The sequence below is a fragment of the Alosa pseudoharengus genome, unplaced genomic scaffold (genome assembly GCF_046254945.1).
Source record: "Alosa pseudoharengus isolate Yale_2024_CS ecotype anadromous, Long Island Sound unplaced genomic scaffold, YU_APseudo_1.1 YU_APseudo_1.1_scf_2, whole genome shotgun sequence".
Lineage (NCBI taxonomy): Eukaryota > Metazoa > Chordata > Actinopteri > Clupeiformes > Clupeidae > Alosa > Alosa pseudoharengus.
Window position 1 is genome coordinate 56,570,073 of NW_027468663.1, and position 18,805 is coordinate 56,588,877.

At 43.0% G+C, this 18,805-nt stretch overlaps 1 protein-coding gene across 2 annotated transcripts in view; it reads left to right on the plus strand.

Annotated features, from left to right (window-relative positions):
• The first annotated feature begins 2,590 nt into the window (after positions 1-2,590).
• wdhd1 (WD repeat and HMG-box DNA binding protein 1) overlaps positions 2,591-18,805 on the plus strand; it is a 46,434-nt gene continuing 30,219 nt past the window's right edge. The window contains exons 1-12 of one of the 2 annotated variants that reach the window (XM_076295598.1): positions 2,591-2,656; positions 3,183-3,297; positions 3,413-3,524; positions 4,408-4,559; positions 9,438-9,549; positions 9,774-9,824; positions 10,001-10,096; positions 10,716-10,808; positions 11,076-11,182; positions 13,305-13,473; positions 15,334-15,532; positions 17,020-17,204. In XM_076295598.1, the coding sequence (XP_076151713.1) occupies positions 3,221-3,297; positions 3,413-3,524; positions 4,408-4,559; positions 9,438-9,549; positions 9,774-9,824; positions 10,001-10,096; positions 10,716-10,808; positions 11,076-11,182; positions 13,305-13,473; positions 15,334-15,532; positions 17,020-17,204 (1,353 nt within the window). In that variant the 5' untranslated portion in view covers positions 2,591-2,656; positions 3,183-3,220. The other variant, XM_076295599.1, reaches the window with a different exon arrangement.

The window sequence follows — 18,805 nt, forward strand, 5'->3', positions numbered from 1 at the left end:
AGAGACAGACAGACATCAGAATGTACACACAGTGTGTTTTGACACAAGGGTTTTGTGATGAGGCACTATTCACTGTGTCTTTTTATGAATGTTACAAATATTTGTTCCTACTAAATGGGCCAAAATTTCAGATCCATTTTGAGTTTTATAGGATTTAATGGTACAGATGACACACCAGTTTTGGTCAAATACAAGCATCTGATCAATACAGACTGTTTCTGACATGCTATCCAGCATGTATTTGCAAATGGGTATGCTTTCAAATGAGCACAAATCTCAAGTGATTTAGCTTCTATTTACTATACCAATATGTTTTAAACATACATATTTCATAAACATATAATTACTTGCTTATTCTACACACAAAACATTCCACACTTTGCATCTCAATACTGTTTATTCATCCGAGATGTATGGAAGGTGTAGCATGGCAACATTCCACTAGATGGCGGTACTAACAAATGATGGGCCATTGCCGTGAATGATACCGAAGGGGTTCATGTTGATTTTTTGGTAAAACCTTAAAAGATTTCCCAGTGCTTTCACTGAAGTTCAATTATGATTTGGAATTTTCAAATATGGGCTGTTAACTCTTTTTCCATGTAAAAGTTTGACACCATATGCATATACAGTATCCTTGATTATTTCCATATACAGTATCCTCTGATTATTTCCAGAGTATATGAAGAGCTTTTCCAAAACGCTATGTCCACCATTTTAATGCATTTTCATGAATATTTTTTTACAATTTTGTTTTCCAAATAATTTCACTGGAACTGTGTTTGGGTTATAAGTATGAGTATGAGTATATACTCTTTTGATCCTGTGAGGGAAATTTGGTCTCTGCATTTATCCCAATCCGTGAATTAGTGAAACACACTCAGCACACAGTGAACACACAGTGAGGTGAAGCACACACTAATCCCGACGCAGTGAGCTGCCTGCAACAGCGGCACTCGGGGAGCAGTGAGGGGTTAGGTGCCTTGCTCAAGGGCACTTCAGCCGTTCCTACTGGTCAGGGTTCAAACCGGCAACCCTCCAGTTACAAGTATGAAGCGCGAACCAGTAGGCCACGACTTGGTTATTGCTATTTTATTTGGTTTATCTCTACTCGATCAAAACAACAAAATGGCACTTTTATTGATATCACCTGAAATACACAATTAAATAACATGACTTATTAATGTTTTCAAAAAATGGATTTATAGCGTTTTGGAAAAGAGCTCCCTGCATTTTATGTCTGCCCCCTCCCCGCTCTCTCCAGTACAGCTGCTTCCATAGAGGTGGATTTAACACTGTGATCTCGCAATAGCACTGGACATATTAGAGAGAACATTGTATTATCCACTGAGATTGTGCCCATATAAATGCATCCAATAAATGCTGTTCAGCTCAGTTTTAAAGTCATGAGTCTTGCCATATAAACACATTATGTTGTACATCATGGACTTTCCATTAATGTGTTATGTCAAATCAGTACACATCCTATTTAAAGAGCTAGGGGAAGAGATACAATTAGCTGCCCACATGAACTCTAGAGCTGCTATAGAGAGACGTTGTTAGGTTCAGCATGGACGGAGAAGACTGGGCAGGAAGTCAAGTTCAGCTCATCGCCATGATTTCATCATACTCATTGGATAATGCAGGCCTTTGAATGAGCAGACTTTTATAATCAGTGCTATCATCAGCTCTCATCGGCTTCCTGGTCTGACTTCAAGCATTTTATTAAAAAAAAAAGGTCGACATAATATTGGTTTGAAACAGTGACTTATTTCTACTCAGTGAGCCATGCTTCAAAGTGTAACAGCAGTCATAATAATCGATCTGCATAAAAACATATCAATTAAATATTCATGTGTCTCGTGATAAATTGATTATCATGCAGCTTTATTTCAGGTTTGTCTGATACTGGTGGTGTGGTGTGAATATCTATGCAAGGGAACACAGACTTCTATACTCACTGGATCCATGTCAGATTATTGTTAGATCTGGCCTAGAATCATCACATATTGCAATGAGAGGCATAGATCTAGACACTGATGTTATTTGTTATTATACATCCAACGAGAAGGCAATTTACTTCCGTTGTCTACGCCAGCTGTAACTGCATTAGCTGCATCTCTGGACTGCAGACAGACTGTGCACTGAGGATGGTACTATTAGATTTATTTGCAGTGATATTTAAAACAGGACTGTTTGCCCCCATATCAGATTACAAATAGAGCCATGCTTCTCTCTCTGTTCAACCACCAAATAGACTGAACAGTGTCTGTCATGGATGACGGGAAGGGAAACCTAGGAATAGAATATTAGAGTAAGGAGAAGAGAATCTATTTATAACTGGCCCCAGAGCGATGTGTATTGTTTTAATACAGAAAGGTCGCATTCACACTGAGACTGGCTGCTTTTATAGGCCTACGCTGTGTACACTTGTGTTATGTTTTGTTTCATTTCACTTGCAACATTGTATCATTTTCCCGTTGCTAGTTAATATGCACCAGGGCCACGGTGACACATTTATGGGCGGTACAAGTACAACCTCTATGGCATTTCCCCCAATCAGAGCAAAGGATTCCTCCTATCCGGTAACGTCACTGCTTACAGCGCGGGAGACGAATTCAACAAAAGTTGGACTTTCAGAATTGCCGCCAACCCTGTAAGTACAGCCAGAACATTTCAAGAATTAGTTTTTTATACCACATGACGACAACAGACGAGTAGTAATTGTAGGCCTGAAATACTTTTGTTTACTCTGCAAGTGTGAGTACAAACTATGTGAACTTATCGACACGTTCTTACTTAACGTGAGATATTGTTGCCATTTCCCAAAGCCTGAAATGTATCTATCGTCACTAACTTGGCAGATAGTTAGCTAGTTATATTATGTCATTAATACAGCAAAATTTATTTGGTCGTTGGAGAGAGATTATTTTGGATATTGCATCGATTGACATGACGCTATTGTGGTCGAACTAATGTTAACGTCAAGTTCGTAGCTGGTCGATAACGTTATAGCTAACACCATGGAGCAACGTTAGCTAGTATGACATTGAAAATGTCAACAAAGGGGGAACTTCAGTAATTAGCTAACGTCAAATATCTCGTGTAGTGGTGTTGTTGCAATGCTTGAAGAAGTGCTTTAATAAATTGTTATGAATGAAGACTTTGTTTTTCACCCCCAGTCTTTGACTGCTGATACGGTGACGTGACGTGACTTGACATGCCTTGCGAACGAAAGCCTATGCGTTATGGCCATTCGGAAGGCCACACCGATGTCTGCTTCGACCAACAAGGGAAGTAAGTAGGCCTAATATCTGATAGTTTTTTTTTGACACCGTTCGTCACCTCCACTCACACTCGTGAAATGGATGTTCTGTCGGGGTCTTATCAATGTTTTTTACCTTTCCCGTAGGTGCATCCTCACCTGCGGAAGTGATGGCGATGTCCGTATCTGGGAGAGCCTGGATGATGACGACCCAAAATCAATAAATGTTGGGGAGAAGGCCTACTCCTTGACACTCAAAGTAATGAAGTTAACCAGTCATTGTGTACATGCATATCGCATGTAATAGTAATGCGTTTACGTATAGCCTACTTGACTCTTGAAGTACCTAGTTTTAGATGATGGATATGTATGCAGTTCAGCACTGTGCTATCAATCCTGTATCATGCCGTCAGTACTGTGCCACATTATGTTACTGGTGTTTGGTCTGGGCAAGGATGGCTGAATTTCAAGAATGCTATTAGCACTATTAATGAAATTCTATCAAAGGGATGACTCCTCCCCCCCATAATATTTTGTATTGATTTTCATATATTTTGTGGATGCACTGATTGTATTGTTTGTATTGAAATGTTGAACTGTTTGAATTGCGTTGTCTTCCTGGAGAATTACTACAATACACAAAACATAAGTGAGAAAAATAGGCAGAAAAATAGTCTTGTCATAATGTTGATGCGCGAGTCAACTGTGAAGTAGTCCTAGTAAATGACCTTTTCCTCTGCAGAACGTGAAGTAGTCCTAGTAAATGACCTTTTCCTCTGCAGAACGTGAAGTAGTCCTAGTAAATGACCTTTTCCTCTGCAGAACGTGAAGTAGTCCTAGTAAATGACCTTTTCCTCTGCAGAACGTGAAGTAGTCCTAGTAAATGACCTTTTCCTCTGCAGAACGTGAAGTAGTCCTAGTAAATGACCTTTTCCTCTGCAGAACGTGAAGTAGTCCTAGTAAATGACTTTTTCCTCTGCAGAACGGGAAGTAGTCCTAGTAAATGACCTTTTCCTCTGCAGAACGGGAAGTAGTCCTAGTAAATGACCTTTTCCTCTGCAGAACGGGAAGTAGTCCTAGTAAATGACCTTTTCCTCTGCAGAACGGGAAGTAGTCCTAGTAAATGACCTTTTCCTCTGCAGAACGGGAAGTTGGTTACCGCAGTGTCCAACAACACAGTGCAGATCCACACGTTCCCTGACGGGGATCCGGATGGCATTCTCACCCGTTTCACCAGCAACGCCAATCATGTGACTTTCAACCAGAGTGGCACCCGTGTGGCAGCAGGCTCCAGGTACCGGAAACTTCAGTGTCTCCTCATTTTTTCGTAATCACCCTCTCAGGCAGAGATGGCTAGATAGATCGTTCCATTAATTTCCAGTGTATTAGCCGCATTGTTTATAAACCGCAGGACAAGTGTTTTATGCCAATTTAAAAAAAAAAAAAACATGTATTAAGCGCAGTGCCCAATGAATCAGAATGAAATCGGACTATTAAACCGCTGTTATTTAGACCATACAGAACAACAACAACAACAACATTTACAACACTCTGAGGATGGAAATATAATTTTGAGATGATCATCTGTCCACCAGATTTCAGATTTCTTTCAGGGAAGCGGGCACTGTGATGTAATATGCATATAGTGCCTATAGAAAAGTATTCACTTTTCCCTTGGATATGTCCTCTTTTACTGCTTTTATAAATGGAATCTTGATCAATTGATTTGGCCTTTTGTACAATAATTTACAAAAAAAGTGACTGACCTACACTACTCACAAAAAGTCAGGGATATCTGGCTTTCGGGTGGAATTTCAGGATGAACCTAAAATCCACTATAACCTTTACAGGTGAATTTAATGTGACCTTCTCTAAACAATACATTTCACCCGAAAGCCAGGTAACTTTTTGTGAGTAAAGTAGTGTAAATCAACAGCGGGCCATGACACTTTTTTAAACAGCTATAAAGCAATACAGTACATGACATTAGGGGGGTTTTCAATGAAAGAAAAAAAAAAAAAAAAATATATATATATATATATGTGTGTATATAAATAAATATACTGTATAACAAGTGCAAGAATAGGATATTATGTCTGATATAAAATCCAATAAAGGAAAAGGAACTATACAAATTCTCAATACTTAATAAACAAGTATTAACATAAAATAAATAAATAAATTCTAAAGAAAGTTCTTCAAAATGTATTTAACCTGTCTGTTGAGCACGACCGCGACAGGAGTCTGCCACTGAACATGTTCTTCTGTGTGATGGATCTGTAGTATTGTGTAATATTGTGAAAACAACAATATTGCAGTACTATGTACATTTAGTTAACTTTGAGATTATGGTTCCTCAGGGTTTAAATTGCATGCCTGGTCTTCTATTTGATCTGTTTGCATATTATGAACTGCAGGATCATGTCCATAACACACACTGATCGATAGATAGATAGATACATACTTTATTGATCCCCAGGGGAAATTCACGCTGCATTGATATGTTAAAATATTTTTTCACAACATGCTACTTTCTCTGATACTGTTTCTGGCTTAGTCTATATAGACTGTGGAGCAGGGGTTCCCAAACTTTCCCACGACAAGGCCCCCCAAATACCACTAGGTTTTGGCCAAGGACCCCCTTGATGTGTTATTAAACCCATCGACAATACTACGGCAAATGTAAAAAATACATTAAGCTAATCCTAATAATTATTTTAGCCACAAGCACCTCGCGATGGAATATAAAAATGGCATTTGGGGCTTTCTGCTATATGAGAGCTATCGCTCTACTATTATTATTCCCAGTCATTATCATTGAAAATATAATGTTCAGATATGCGACAAATTATTATAATGGCATTGTATAACAACCCTCATAGTAATAGGTAGGGGTGTGAATCTCTCATGTAAAAGACGATACGATTCACATCTAGATACATGGGCACGATTCGATACAAGAAAAGATACATGTTAATAAAAAATGATTCAGTACGATGTGATGCGATTCGATGCAGTTCAAGAATGGAAAGCATTCTGAAAGATTTTTTTATCATTTGCTCAAGGTGCACATTGATTTTATATTATCAATTATCATGGTGTGTTTCACTGTATAAAAGTGTGAATATGATGATCATATACTGTATTGAAATGAAAAAAGAATAGTCTACATTTCAGTCAGATCAGACACTGCAGCCAAATACAACATAAAAATACATTTTTAAAGACTTTATAGATTTTATAGAGTTATGTGCAGGGCCTGAAGTTAACTTTTCTGGCCACCAGCCACTGTGGCAGGTGAATTTTGAAATCCACCTGCCACAGTGGTTTTTTACCAGGCAAAATTATTTTGTGCCCAAAATAAAGGCGAACGACTCAGAAAATGCATAAGAATGGTTCTTGAACTTGTACAGAATACACATTACAGTACTCAAGTAAAAGTAAAAAAGTACTTTGTTAATAAATTACTCAAGTAGGCCTAACAAGTTACTTTTTTGTAGGCCTACATTTTTATATTTTTGATGGACCTTTAAAGGGATACAAAAGTATCCTTTATGCCTGTTTGCTTTTCTCCTCCTCTGTAAGCTAATCATATAAGTCAAACATATTTTAAAAGCCCAATTCAAATATATTTTATTTAATATACTTTGTCATTGCCAGAATAAGCATTAGGCTACGTGGCTATGGATTGAAAAGCAGTCTTCCAATACATTGCAGCTGATTCTTCTGCTTTGCATTGCTAGAAGTCTGGTTATAACTTCACCATACAGACAATGTAACCTAAAAACAATGGCTATATTATGGGTAGACCTATATTTAGGCTATAATAGCCTAGGCATATCCACTCGGGCAGAGTGACAGAGCAGGCTATCTGTTTTCTCAGCCGACCGTCTCATGTCATGTCCTTCAACATTGAGCCTACATAAATGAATGCTAGGCTCAACTTGTATGCTCGATTTCCAGTGCATTTGCTTTGCTTGTAAATTAAGTTGTAGGCCTACTTTCCTTGTCCAATGTGATTGTTGAACGATGCTGGCCAGAAATGAATATATGTGGAAGTTTCCGTGTCATGTCATACCTCTAGTCTCGTTGGCACTCTGGCAGCCTCACCAGAAGATGCAGCAACTGGCAGGACGTCATTGCGTTAACTGAGTTGTTAGCTATATAGAACATCTACTTCCGTGTAGTAGGCTACATAGGCCAGCCATTACTTCTATAATCGCGGGGAAACGTAGCAATGCATTCTGAAGCCCTGTTTCTTTTCTCTCACACAGTTGTGTACCGGGGGAGAGGTGCTCTTTTCTCCCTTGAGATACTTTCTCCAATAATAAACTTGTTCTCGTAACGAAAGGCAATTGAAAATGTAGCGGAGTAAAGAGTAGATTATTGGCTCAAAAATGGGCAATCCCGACAGTGCATCTCCTTGCTCAGTGTTGTGTTGTCTTATTGGCGACCCGCCAACGTGGCAGGTAGATTGACAGTTTCACCCGCCAATCACAAAAGTTACCCGCATTTGGCGTGTGGGCGGGTGCCAATTTCATGCCCTGGTTATGTGTATTTGATTGTTTTCAAGGAGCTGTAACCTGTTGTTGAGGTAAGACAATACCGAAATAAAATAAAACAGTGCCTAAGACACTCTTGGCCTTTTCCTATAGCCTACAAGAATAAAGGCCTACATATCAATGAACTCTCTGGGCCTATTTTGTTCCAACGGTAGACCTAATATGCAGAAACCACAAGTCTGAGTGAAATATGAACAAAATAATAATAATTTGTGCATCGTTTTAGCAGCAAGGGACAAATTATTCTTTAACATTAAGGACATCCCTTCATCAAACGTAAAGTAGGCTACTCTACAGACTATCGTTGCTGTTTAGGAATGCTATAGTAGGCTAAGTGTTTAATTTCGCGCTGGATTTTGAAAAACAAAAGAGTAAAAACTGTCAAACAGTTCGAGTGCAAGTTGTCACGTGCTTATGTTGCAGTAGATGTATGGGTAATGAGGTCCTTTGACAACTTTGGGCAATGAATGTAGCCCAAAATGAACTGCATTACCCACAAATCCATGCCACGTGTAGTTTCAAAACCGGACGTGGGATGAACACGCTGCTTGCAAAGTAAATGAGCGTCTAAGCGAGCAGAAAAGGTTGTGAACCGATTCGTAACAAGTAAATCGATATAACGACCGGTTCATTTCAGTTTTATTCTGATACGGTGCTTCGTGTATCGATGTAGCCGTATCTTACATGTTAAAAACGGATACCGATATGTATCAGTTAATTTTTACACCCCTAGTAATAGGTATATTTGAAAATTTTCAAATGTATTTATTTGTTGCTTTTATTTTTCCTTCCAACTTGCTGAGGCCCCCCTGAAACCCCCTCGCGGCCCCCACTTTGAAAACCACTGCTGTAGAGGAATGACATATTTTGAGTATGTTCCTCTGCAGCATCTCTATAAATACTAGTTCATGTTGATTTGGTTGCTATGGACGACTGCCATGCCATTTTCCTGGATGGAAGTACTCCGGTCTCCTCGTTAAAGCTGTTGATTGTTTTATTGTCCATCTTGAAGGCAGGTGAACAACTTTTTGCACAAGGCATTGATTTCCCTTTAAACGGTTGTAGCTAGACAGAATTGGGGAGGGGGGGGGTCAGCTTACCTCAGCCTGCCTCAGCCATGTCACAGGATTGATCACGTTCAAAGTCTGTTTGAATATTGATTTGAAAAACACACGCAGCAGAGGCCTCTAACAGGTTATTTGATTTTTTCCCCTCCTCTATATATTTCGGAAATTAGTTTTTATCATTTCCTTTGTCGTCTCCTGTGAGATGCACATCTCCAATATGAGTTTGGGTCCGTGAGGAAGTGATGGAAATCTGAAATCAATGCACTAGTCTTCTCTCTTTTCTCTCTCTCTCTCTCTCTCTCTCTCTCTCTCTCTCTCTCCTCTCTCTCTCTCTCTCTCTCTCTCTCTCTCCAGCTCTCTCTTTCCTTCTCTACTCTTTCTTTCTGTCTTTCTTTCTTTCTCCTCTTTTGCTAAAGTGTTTTAGTAATGCAACTGTGTGAAAGACTTACCGTCAACAACAGTTTAATAAAGGAATGTTAAATCTCTCTCTCTCTCTCTCTCTCTCTCTCTATCTCTCTCTCTCTCTCCCCCTCATCCTTGCAGTGATTTCCTGGTGAAGGTGGTGGAGGTAGCAGACAGCAGTCAACAGAAGACCCTTAGAGGGCATGAGGCCCCTGTCCTCAGTGTGAACTTTGACCCCAAAGAGGAATTCCTGGTAGGACATTGCTAGGTCACTGTTAAATATAGTCCTGTTTATTTACAGTATGCATCTAGGGCCGTGATGGTTATGATCCTTTTAATGTAACTAGGCTCAAGGGTCACAACATATGTTTTGTTTCTTTTCTTCAAGGCTGTACGATCGCTGTATGTTTTTTTTTCATGCACTTTAAGGTGGCTGCTTTGTTTTTGCTTTTCATTTCCTTTTCTGCCCCTCCACAGGCTTCATCTAGCTGTGATGGCTCTGTGGTCGTGTGGAACATTGAAGAGCAGGTAAGATGATGGGCTCAAACATAGGAGTGATTATGTTGGTGGTTATAAAAGTCAATCCTCATATGTTTCTCACACACATACTATACTATATGTTGCCATTTTGTCTGTGAGCATTGTTCCCTTGTTCTGTTGGTCAAAGACTTATTTTCTCTCTGCCTCTTTACTTCCCACGAAAGGCCCAGGTGACCAGCTGGAACATCCTGCAGAAGTCTAGTGACGTCACAAATGCCAAGTCTCTGTGTCGACTAGCCTGGCAGCCTCCGTCTGGCAAGGTCTGTGGCCACTTTTGCTGACCGCTATGAAACACCTCACTGTTTGGAGAGCGTCAAGGCATCAAATGGTGCCGATTAGTGTGCGGCTGATTCATTTCCTTCAGACCGCGGACATTTACAGAGAGAGAGCGTGTCTTACCTTAAAGTATTGCAGATGTTGAAATAATCAGCAAAACATGTATAAACTGGTGTACTAATTGGAAACAAAAATACATTAGACATACTGTAATATTGCTTTTTTTTGGAGAATACTACTCATTACATTCATGTTTAGAGGATCATCTCACAGTACTGGGGGGATACAGAATCCTCTTTAGTCGAGTCCAAGAACATGCATCAGGAAACGTCTGCTTTCATGTGCTGATTTGATGTGATGTGGCTCTCGAGAGCGTCTGCCCCCTGGTTCTGCTGGTGCCAGTGGGATCCATGCCTGTTAAGGCTCCGCGCAGCAGCGAGCCAGCTCAGGGCACTTGTGCTTTAAAGGGAGCAGTAATGCAGGAAGTGAGATGTCAGTTTATATCAGCGTCATGTCATGTCAGTCAGATGGTTCTGGAACTTGTCAGCCTCGTGACTCAGCCCCCCCCCCCCCCTTCCGTCTTGTGCTGCTCCTCCTTCACAGCTCCTGGCGGTTCCCGTGGAAACCAGCGTCCATCTTTACGAGAGGAACACCTGGAGCCACGTTAGCTCCCTCTCCGATGACTTCATCACACAGGTGGGTGGGGGAGCTGTCATGCTTCTTTTGTTCTCACTTTTCTTTCTTTTGTTTTTCTTTCTTTCTTTCTTTCTTTCCTTTCTTCCTCTCATCCGCCTGCGGGCAGGTTTGCTCGGCCCCTCGCCCTCTTAGACGGGCAGATTAACGGGCACACGCCTCCGCAGCGCGCGGGCGTTTATAACGGGAAAACCCTTAATGAGCGCTGCCCATGTGCCCACTGACATTTGTACTTTCTTTCCCCTCTCCATCTTCCCCATCTTCCATCAGGCCATAAACGTGGTGGTCTGGTCCCCCTGCGGTCGCTTCTTGGCGGCGGGTACTATTGGAGGGTACCTGACCGTGTGGGACGTGGAGACTAAGCTGTGTTTGGAGAGGTACGTATGGATGGATCTCCACTGGCACAGCATGCCTTCGTCAGGGCATCAGTGATTATATCTGACCACAGGGAAAATATTCTGAGGCATGTTTGCCCTCTAATTTCAACCTGATGACTTTTAGGCCTATGATGCTTAAGCATGTTAAACTAAAAGGTTACACTTGACAGTTGATGGTCATTTTGATACTATAGATTTAATAGAGACCCAGTCAGACAAATAGTATGAAAAATCAGGAACAGAGTTTATTTACAATGATGCGCATCAAGGGAGAGACAGCATGACTTCACCTAAAGATCCATCAGCTGCTCTAACTAGACAAGGAAATAGTTAGGGTTTAAGTATCCTTCCAAGCTGACGGGAGATGGCGTTGGTCATCCCATCTCACGTGGACTACACTGAAGCAACCTGATTAGTGGCAACCTGGCAATCCGGAGCAGATAGCTACTGACGCAGCCATGTAGAACAGTGAAACACTGCAGTCATAATATTTCCGCTTATCTCTAAATACAGTCACACACAGATATACACAGGGACAGTACAGATATCATACAGTCATTACATAGAATCATACTTTTAGTATCAAAGTGACCCACTAATGAGAAATGCAGAACATTAAACCACATATTGGAATATTGGACATAATGTTCAAATCCACTTTCTCTCACAGTGTCGACATAAGAGTGACATGACACTGTCATGAACGTGTCATAAACAAGTCATAAATGTTTATGACATAACGCTTCTGTTATTAAGTGACATTTGTTTTTTGTCATAAGTTATGGTTAGAGTTGGGGTTAGAGGTTAGGATTATAGGGTTAGGCTTAGATTTCATGCGTCATGACCGTGTCATGTGTTCATGACAGTGTCATGTCACTCTTATGTCGATACTGTCAAGTAAAGTGTTACCAACTAAAACATGTTTTAGAGCATCTTAATACTTGACGTTCTGGATATGGGGATTTGTGTGTGCTACTGTGTGTTGTGTGTGTGTGCTACTGTGTGTTGTGTGTGTGTGCTACTGTGTGTTGTGTGTGTGTGCTACTGTGTGTTGTGTGTGTGTGCTACTGTGTGTTGTGTGTGTGTGCTACTGTGTGTTGTGTGTGTGCTACTGTGTGTTGTGTGTGTGCTACTGTGTGTTGTTGTGTGTGCTACTGTGTGTTGTGTGTGTGTGCTACTGTGTGTTGTTGTGTGTGCTACTGTGTGTTGTGTGTGCTACTGTGTGCTACTGTGTGTTGTTGTGTGTGCTACTGTGTGTTGTTGTGTGTGCTACTGTGTGTTGTTGTGTGTGCTACTGTGTGTTGTTGTGTGTGCTACTGTGTGTTGTTGTGTGTGCTACTGTGTGTTGTTGTGTGTGTGCTACTGTGTGTTGTTGTGTGTGCTACTGTGTGTTGTTGTGTGTGTTGTTGTGTGTGCTACTGTGTGCTACTGTGTGTTGTGTGTGTGCTACTGTGTGTTGTTGTGTGTGCTACTGTGTGTTGTGTGTGTGCTACTGTGTGTTGTGTGTGTGCTACTGTGTGCTACTGTGTGTGTGCTACTGTGTGCTACTGTGTGTTGTTGTGTGTGCTACTGTGTGTTGTGTGTGTGCTACTGTGTGTTGTTGTGTGTGTGCTACTGTGTGTTGTTGTGTGTGCTACTGTGTGTTGTTGTGTGTGCTACTGTGTGTTGTTGTGTGTGCTACTGTGTGTTGTTGTGTGTGCTACTGTGTGCTACTGTGTGTTGTGTGTGCTACTGTGTGTTGTGTGTGCTACTGTGTGTTGTGTGTGTGTGCTACTGTGTGTTGTGTGTGTGCTACTGTGTGCTACTGTGTGTTGTGTGTGTGCTACTGTGTGTTGTTGTGTGTGCTACTGTGTGTTGTTGTGTGTGCTACTGTGTGTTGTTGTGTGTGCTACTGTGTGTTGTTGTGTGTGCTACTGTGTGTTGTGTGTGTGCTACTGTGTGTTGTTGTGTGTGCTACTGTGTGTTGTTGTGTGTGCTACTGTGTGTTGTGTGTGCTACTGTGTGTTGTTGTGTCTTCGAGACAGACGATGCCATTGATTTCTTCCATGTGCGTTGTTCCACTGCTGTTCACGTGTAAACTTGCTGTCGTCGTCGATGTCTGTCTTCTTTTTTTTCCTGGCAGGCAGAAACACGAGAAGGGCTACACGGTGTGCGGCATGGCCTGGCACCCCTCGGGGGGGCAGATCGTTTACACTGACACAGAGGGCTGTCTGGGCCTGCTGGACGGGCTCTCCACCGCCTCAGCCCCCTCTGCTGCTGCTGCTGCTGCTCCCACCAACAAAAACCTCAAGGTCAGTCAGGTCAACTGGACTTCCTGTATGCCCTTTTTCCACCATTTGTTGGCTCACGAATATATGGATACATGTTCACAGAGGTGTCGGAAAGGAAAGAGAGCTGGAATAGTCAGGAAATATACCCAGCATTGGATAGGGAATATACCCATAATTGGATAGGGAATATACCCAGCATTGGAAGCATTGGATAGGGAATACACCCAGCATTGGATAGGGACTATACCCAGCATTAGATAGGGAATATACCCAGCATTGGATAGGGAATACACCCAGCATTGGATAGGGACTATACCCAGCATTGGATAGGGAATATACCCAGCATTGGATAGGGAATATACCCAGCATTGGATAGGGACTCAACAGAGAACAATACAGCCCCCTCTGCTGCTGCTGCTGCTGCTCCCACCACCAAAAACCTTCAATGTCAGTCAGCTCAACTGGACTTCCTGTATGCCCTTTATCGTCCTTTATCCACCTTATTCGTGAAACCCTTCTTTTTTTGAGTGTGTGAGGGGAAAATGGCGTTTGGGTTTCATCAGTCTGCCCTTTGGCTGTGATCGGGAGAGGCTTTGGGTTTGGGTGTGGGGCTTTGGGTGTGGGGCTTTTTATGCCTTTAATTGGACAGGACCGTAGAGAGAGTGACAGGAAGTGAGCGGGAGAGGTGAGGGTGGGCCTGAAAGGTCAGACTCAAACCCGGGTCCCTGTAAAGGCCTTCTTCCGTCCATTCTGTTTAAATGAAACTTAACGCAGGCTCCGCAGTCTCCGCAGGCTCCGCAGGCTCCGCAGTCTCCGCAGGCTCCGCAGGCTCCGCAGTCTCCGCAGTCTCCGCAGGCTCCGCAGTCTCCGCAGGCTCCGCAGGCTCCGCAGTCTCCGCAGGCTCCGCAGGCTCCGCAGTCTCCGCAGGCTCCGCAGGCTCCGCAGTCTCCGCAGTCTCCGCAGGCTCCGCAGTCTCCGCAGGCTCCGCAGTCTCCGCAGTCTCCGCAGTCTCCGCAGGCTCCGCAGTCCAACTAGAATATTCAGCTTTATATTGTGTTGTTGCGTTACATTGTTGACTCGAGTTGATACTATTTCCAAAACACTCTTTCTAAACGGAACGTGGCAAAACAATCGTCTTTATTATACTGTTTTTGTGAGCCAAAATCGATTAATTGCACAGCCCTAGATGTTGTATGCTATTGCTCTGATGGAATCAGTGGAGGTGGGCCACCAGGTTACTGTATACTGGATAGGAACCTCTTTGTCCAATCTCTCTCACACACACACACACACACACACCTGATATCCGAGTACAGTATATTAAGCCGATTAACAGGCAGGTCCATCTGCGGGCCACCCAGTGTTGTTGTTGTGGAACACGTGTGACGCACGCTGCCCCTTGTGTCAATCAAATGACCAGCAGACTCATCCAAAGACACTTTTGGAAGAGTGCAACAACGTTGTTCCTGGGACTGAAGACTTCCATTCTTATCTTATCATTCTTGCTGACCCTGATTTCTAAAGATCGGCATCGACCATAGAAAAACCCATATCAGTTCACCTCTAATGGTGTGATTTAATTATATATAGTTTTATGTATTATAATAATAGTAATATTAATAATAATAATAATACAAATAATATTAATAATAATAATAATGTTAAATTATGTATAAAATAATTTTGCACTGTCAGTTTAAAGTATGTCTTCCTATAAGTGAATAAAAATGTCATGCCTCCTATTTGAAACAGCAGCCTGAATGGCCAGTTCTTCATTAGACCACCTCCACATGCCTAATGTATGGACAGGGTGTATAATATAGTATAATATGTGTTCAGTTTGAGTGCAAAGGTTGAATGCTATTTATCTTGGGCAAACAGACCAAGGAGACAAAGGACTATGATGACCTTTTTGACGAGGATGGTGACCAGTTCCTCGATGAAGAGGCGAGTGAGTCTCGTTCGCCTGTGAAGAAGAGTGCTGTGGCCGATGATGACGATGATGATGATGACCTCATGCCCGCCACGGGCCGACCTCGCCACAGGAGCTCCTTCTTGGACGACGATGACAACTCGCAAGGTGTGAGGTCGTCACCTTGGAGACACATTCATTACCTAGCAGCACCCACAAGCGCACTGTTAGTTTTGATGAGAAGGAGAATTGTCTGAATGGATGATGTTGTCTATGCTGCCATGCTATTCATTCAGAAAAAACAGTTTTGATGGAAAGAGACCATCTACTCTGCTTCTATTATCAAACATGCTTCAATGTACTGTGTAACACACACACACACACACACACACGTAATCAGACACATGCACACACATGTGTGTTAATTTGGCCAAATAACATCTGCCTCTTTAGTAGTATCATAAATCTCACCACCTTACTGGTTTAGTTAATAATGTAAGGTGCTTGCTTGATAACCCCACTGAAATGCTCTTAAATGCTGTTCTGTTGGTGATGTTTTTTTGTCAACAAAGGATGCTTTGTTAGTGATTTTTAGTTTTTAACGGTAAATACCGTAAATCCTCAGATTATGGCCGGGGTCTTTTTACTTACGCTGCAAAGCACAGGTCTTTATTCAAGGCAGGCTTTTATTTCTTACGTGCGTTTTATTGTGAGACATGCGTTTAGTTTGGAGTGTCATACCGGTAGGCTATCAAAAGCAGAAGATTTTCGGTTTGGTTTGGGATTTAATTTACTTTTGGACTGTTTGATTTTATTGCTAAATGTTGGGACTGATGGGCACTGAAATCTGGGGGGGTATTTGATGGTTCACTATTAACTTTCATGTAGTTGAAAGAGTGTCGGGATTTCCACCCGCTGTTTATTGCGAGACAAGGAAGCCGCAATCATTCATTGAACGTGCGCTGTGCTGTAATGGAAACCTTATTCTGTAGCCAAGAAGCCTAAATTTTAATTATTTTGTAATTATGCATGATTTATATGTTATTAAATTTGTAGCCTGGAATGCCTCGCGGCAACAATTGTGTTTTAAATGTAGTAACTGCTTCAGCCTCTGGCAAGCTCAGAAGGGGTCGGCAAGCCACTGGTAGCTTGAGAGCAACGTGTTGGAGATCCCTGGTGTAGGACAACGACACTTCATTGGCATTCAGTATTAAACCAACCAACAATATAAAATATTAAGAAGAGCTCTTATTTCATTGAGTTAAATTGAAAGTCGAGTGCTTGTGGACTGATAGCCCTACTGGTAGCCAATTATTACCCTGCTTGCATTTGGGGGCCGGCCTTCATTTGTCCGAATCGACCATGCCCCCGGCTATGATCTGAGTCCCGGCATTAATTTGAGGATTTACGGTAGGCCTGTTTGTTGATTGGCCGCTGTGTGAAATCCCCTTCCTGTAACACTAGGAATTGAACATCTCTCCTGTGTGTATAATGTAGAATATTTAAATTGTCTTTTTAAATGAGTGCGGACCGCTACAGCCTCATTTGGGAAGAAGAGCGCTCCACCAAGCCGCTTTCATCTTGAGATTGAGCACAAGGTGGCTTTGATCTCTCGTTTTCTCTGACGTCATTTCAACCTGCTCTTTTTTCCACAGACGCCGGGTCGGTGAACCTGGACAAGTTTGGTGGCGGCGATGACGCCAGCAGTGCCATCGTGCCCTTGGTGCCGGTCGCCGCGGCAGCAGCGCTGAGGCCGGTGTATGACGGCCCCATGCCCACCCCCCCCCAGAGGCCCTTCCAGCCCGGCTCCACCCCCGCCCACCTCACACACCGCTTCATGGTGAGGACACACACACACATACCGCACGCGCGCACACACACACGCACACCACACACACACACACACACACACACACACACACACACACACACACACACACACACACACACACACACACACACACACCGCTTCATGGTGAGGACACACACACACATACCGCACGCACGCGCGCACACACACATACCGCACGCGCGCACACACACGCACACCACACACACACACACACACACACACACACACACACACACATACCGCACGCGCGCACACACACGCACACCACACACACACACACACACACACATACCGCACGCGCGCACACACACGCACACCACACACACACACACACACACATACCGCACGCGCGCACACACACGCACACCACACACACACACACACACACCGCTTCATGGTGAGGACACACGCGCACACATACACACACACACATACCGCACGCGCGCACACGCACACACGCACACCACACACACGCACACCACACACACACATACACACACACCGCACGCGCACACGCACACCACACGCACACACACGCACACACACACACATACCGCACGCGCGCACGCACACCACACACACACACCACACACACACACCACACCACACCACACCACACCACACACACACACACACACCACACACGCACACCACACACACACATACCGCACGCGCACACGCACACCACACACACACACACACACACACACACACACACATACCGCACGCGCGCACACACACGCACACCACACACACTCACACCGCTTCATGGTGAGGACACACGCACACACACACACATACCGCACACGCGTGCACACACGCACACCACACGCACACACACACACACACACGCACACACACACACACACACACACACCGCTTCATGGTGAGGACACGCGCACACACGCACACACGCACACACACACCGCACACGCATGCGCACACACACACACAAGTCATGGAAATTTCATTCAAAGTCATGGAAAAGTCATGTTTTGTTTTGTTTGTCTTTTCCTGTCTGCACAATGCACTGGTCTCCATATGATCATGATATAGTTGCAGTCTGAAAGGCATGTTATTGGGGGGAGTCAAATGTCTTGTAATGCCAAATTTATTGTAATGTTGCAGTATCCAAACAAGAATCAAAGAACAAGATTGATTTTAAGAAATCAATAAAGCACCCTTGCTGTTTATCTTGTGGCTGTAGACTGCTCTGAAAAGTAGCAGGGAATTGGTGTCAGGGTCTGATCTGTTTAAACACTGACTGGCACACAAGCACTTTGACACTGACGTTTTGACTCCGACTGTGTTATATCCTTTAGCATCTGCCGTGTGTTGTGATGTGGGAACTGGGTATTGTGCGCGGTTACAACAGTGATATCTGAACTGTTGAAACACTGCCTGGTGCAGAACAGAAGAGGTTTAACTCTGCCATTTTAACTCTGCCATTTTAACTCTGCCATTTTAACTCTGCCATTTTAACACTGCCAATTTAACTCTGCCAATTTAACTCTGCCATTTTAACACTGCCATTTTAACTCTGCCATTTTATCACTGCCATTTTAACTCTGCCAATTTAACTATGCCAT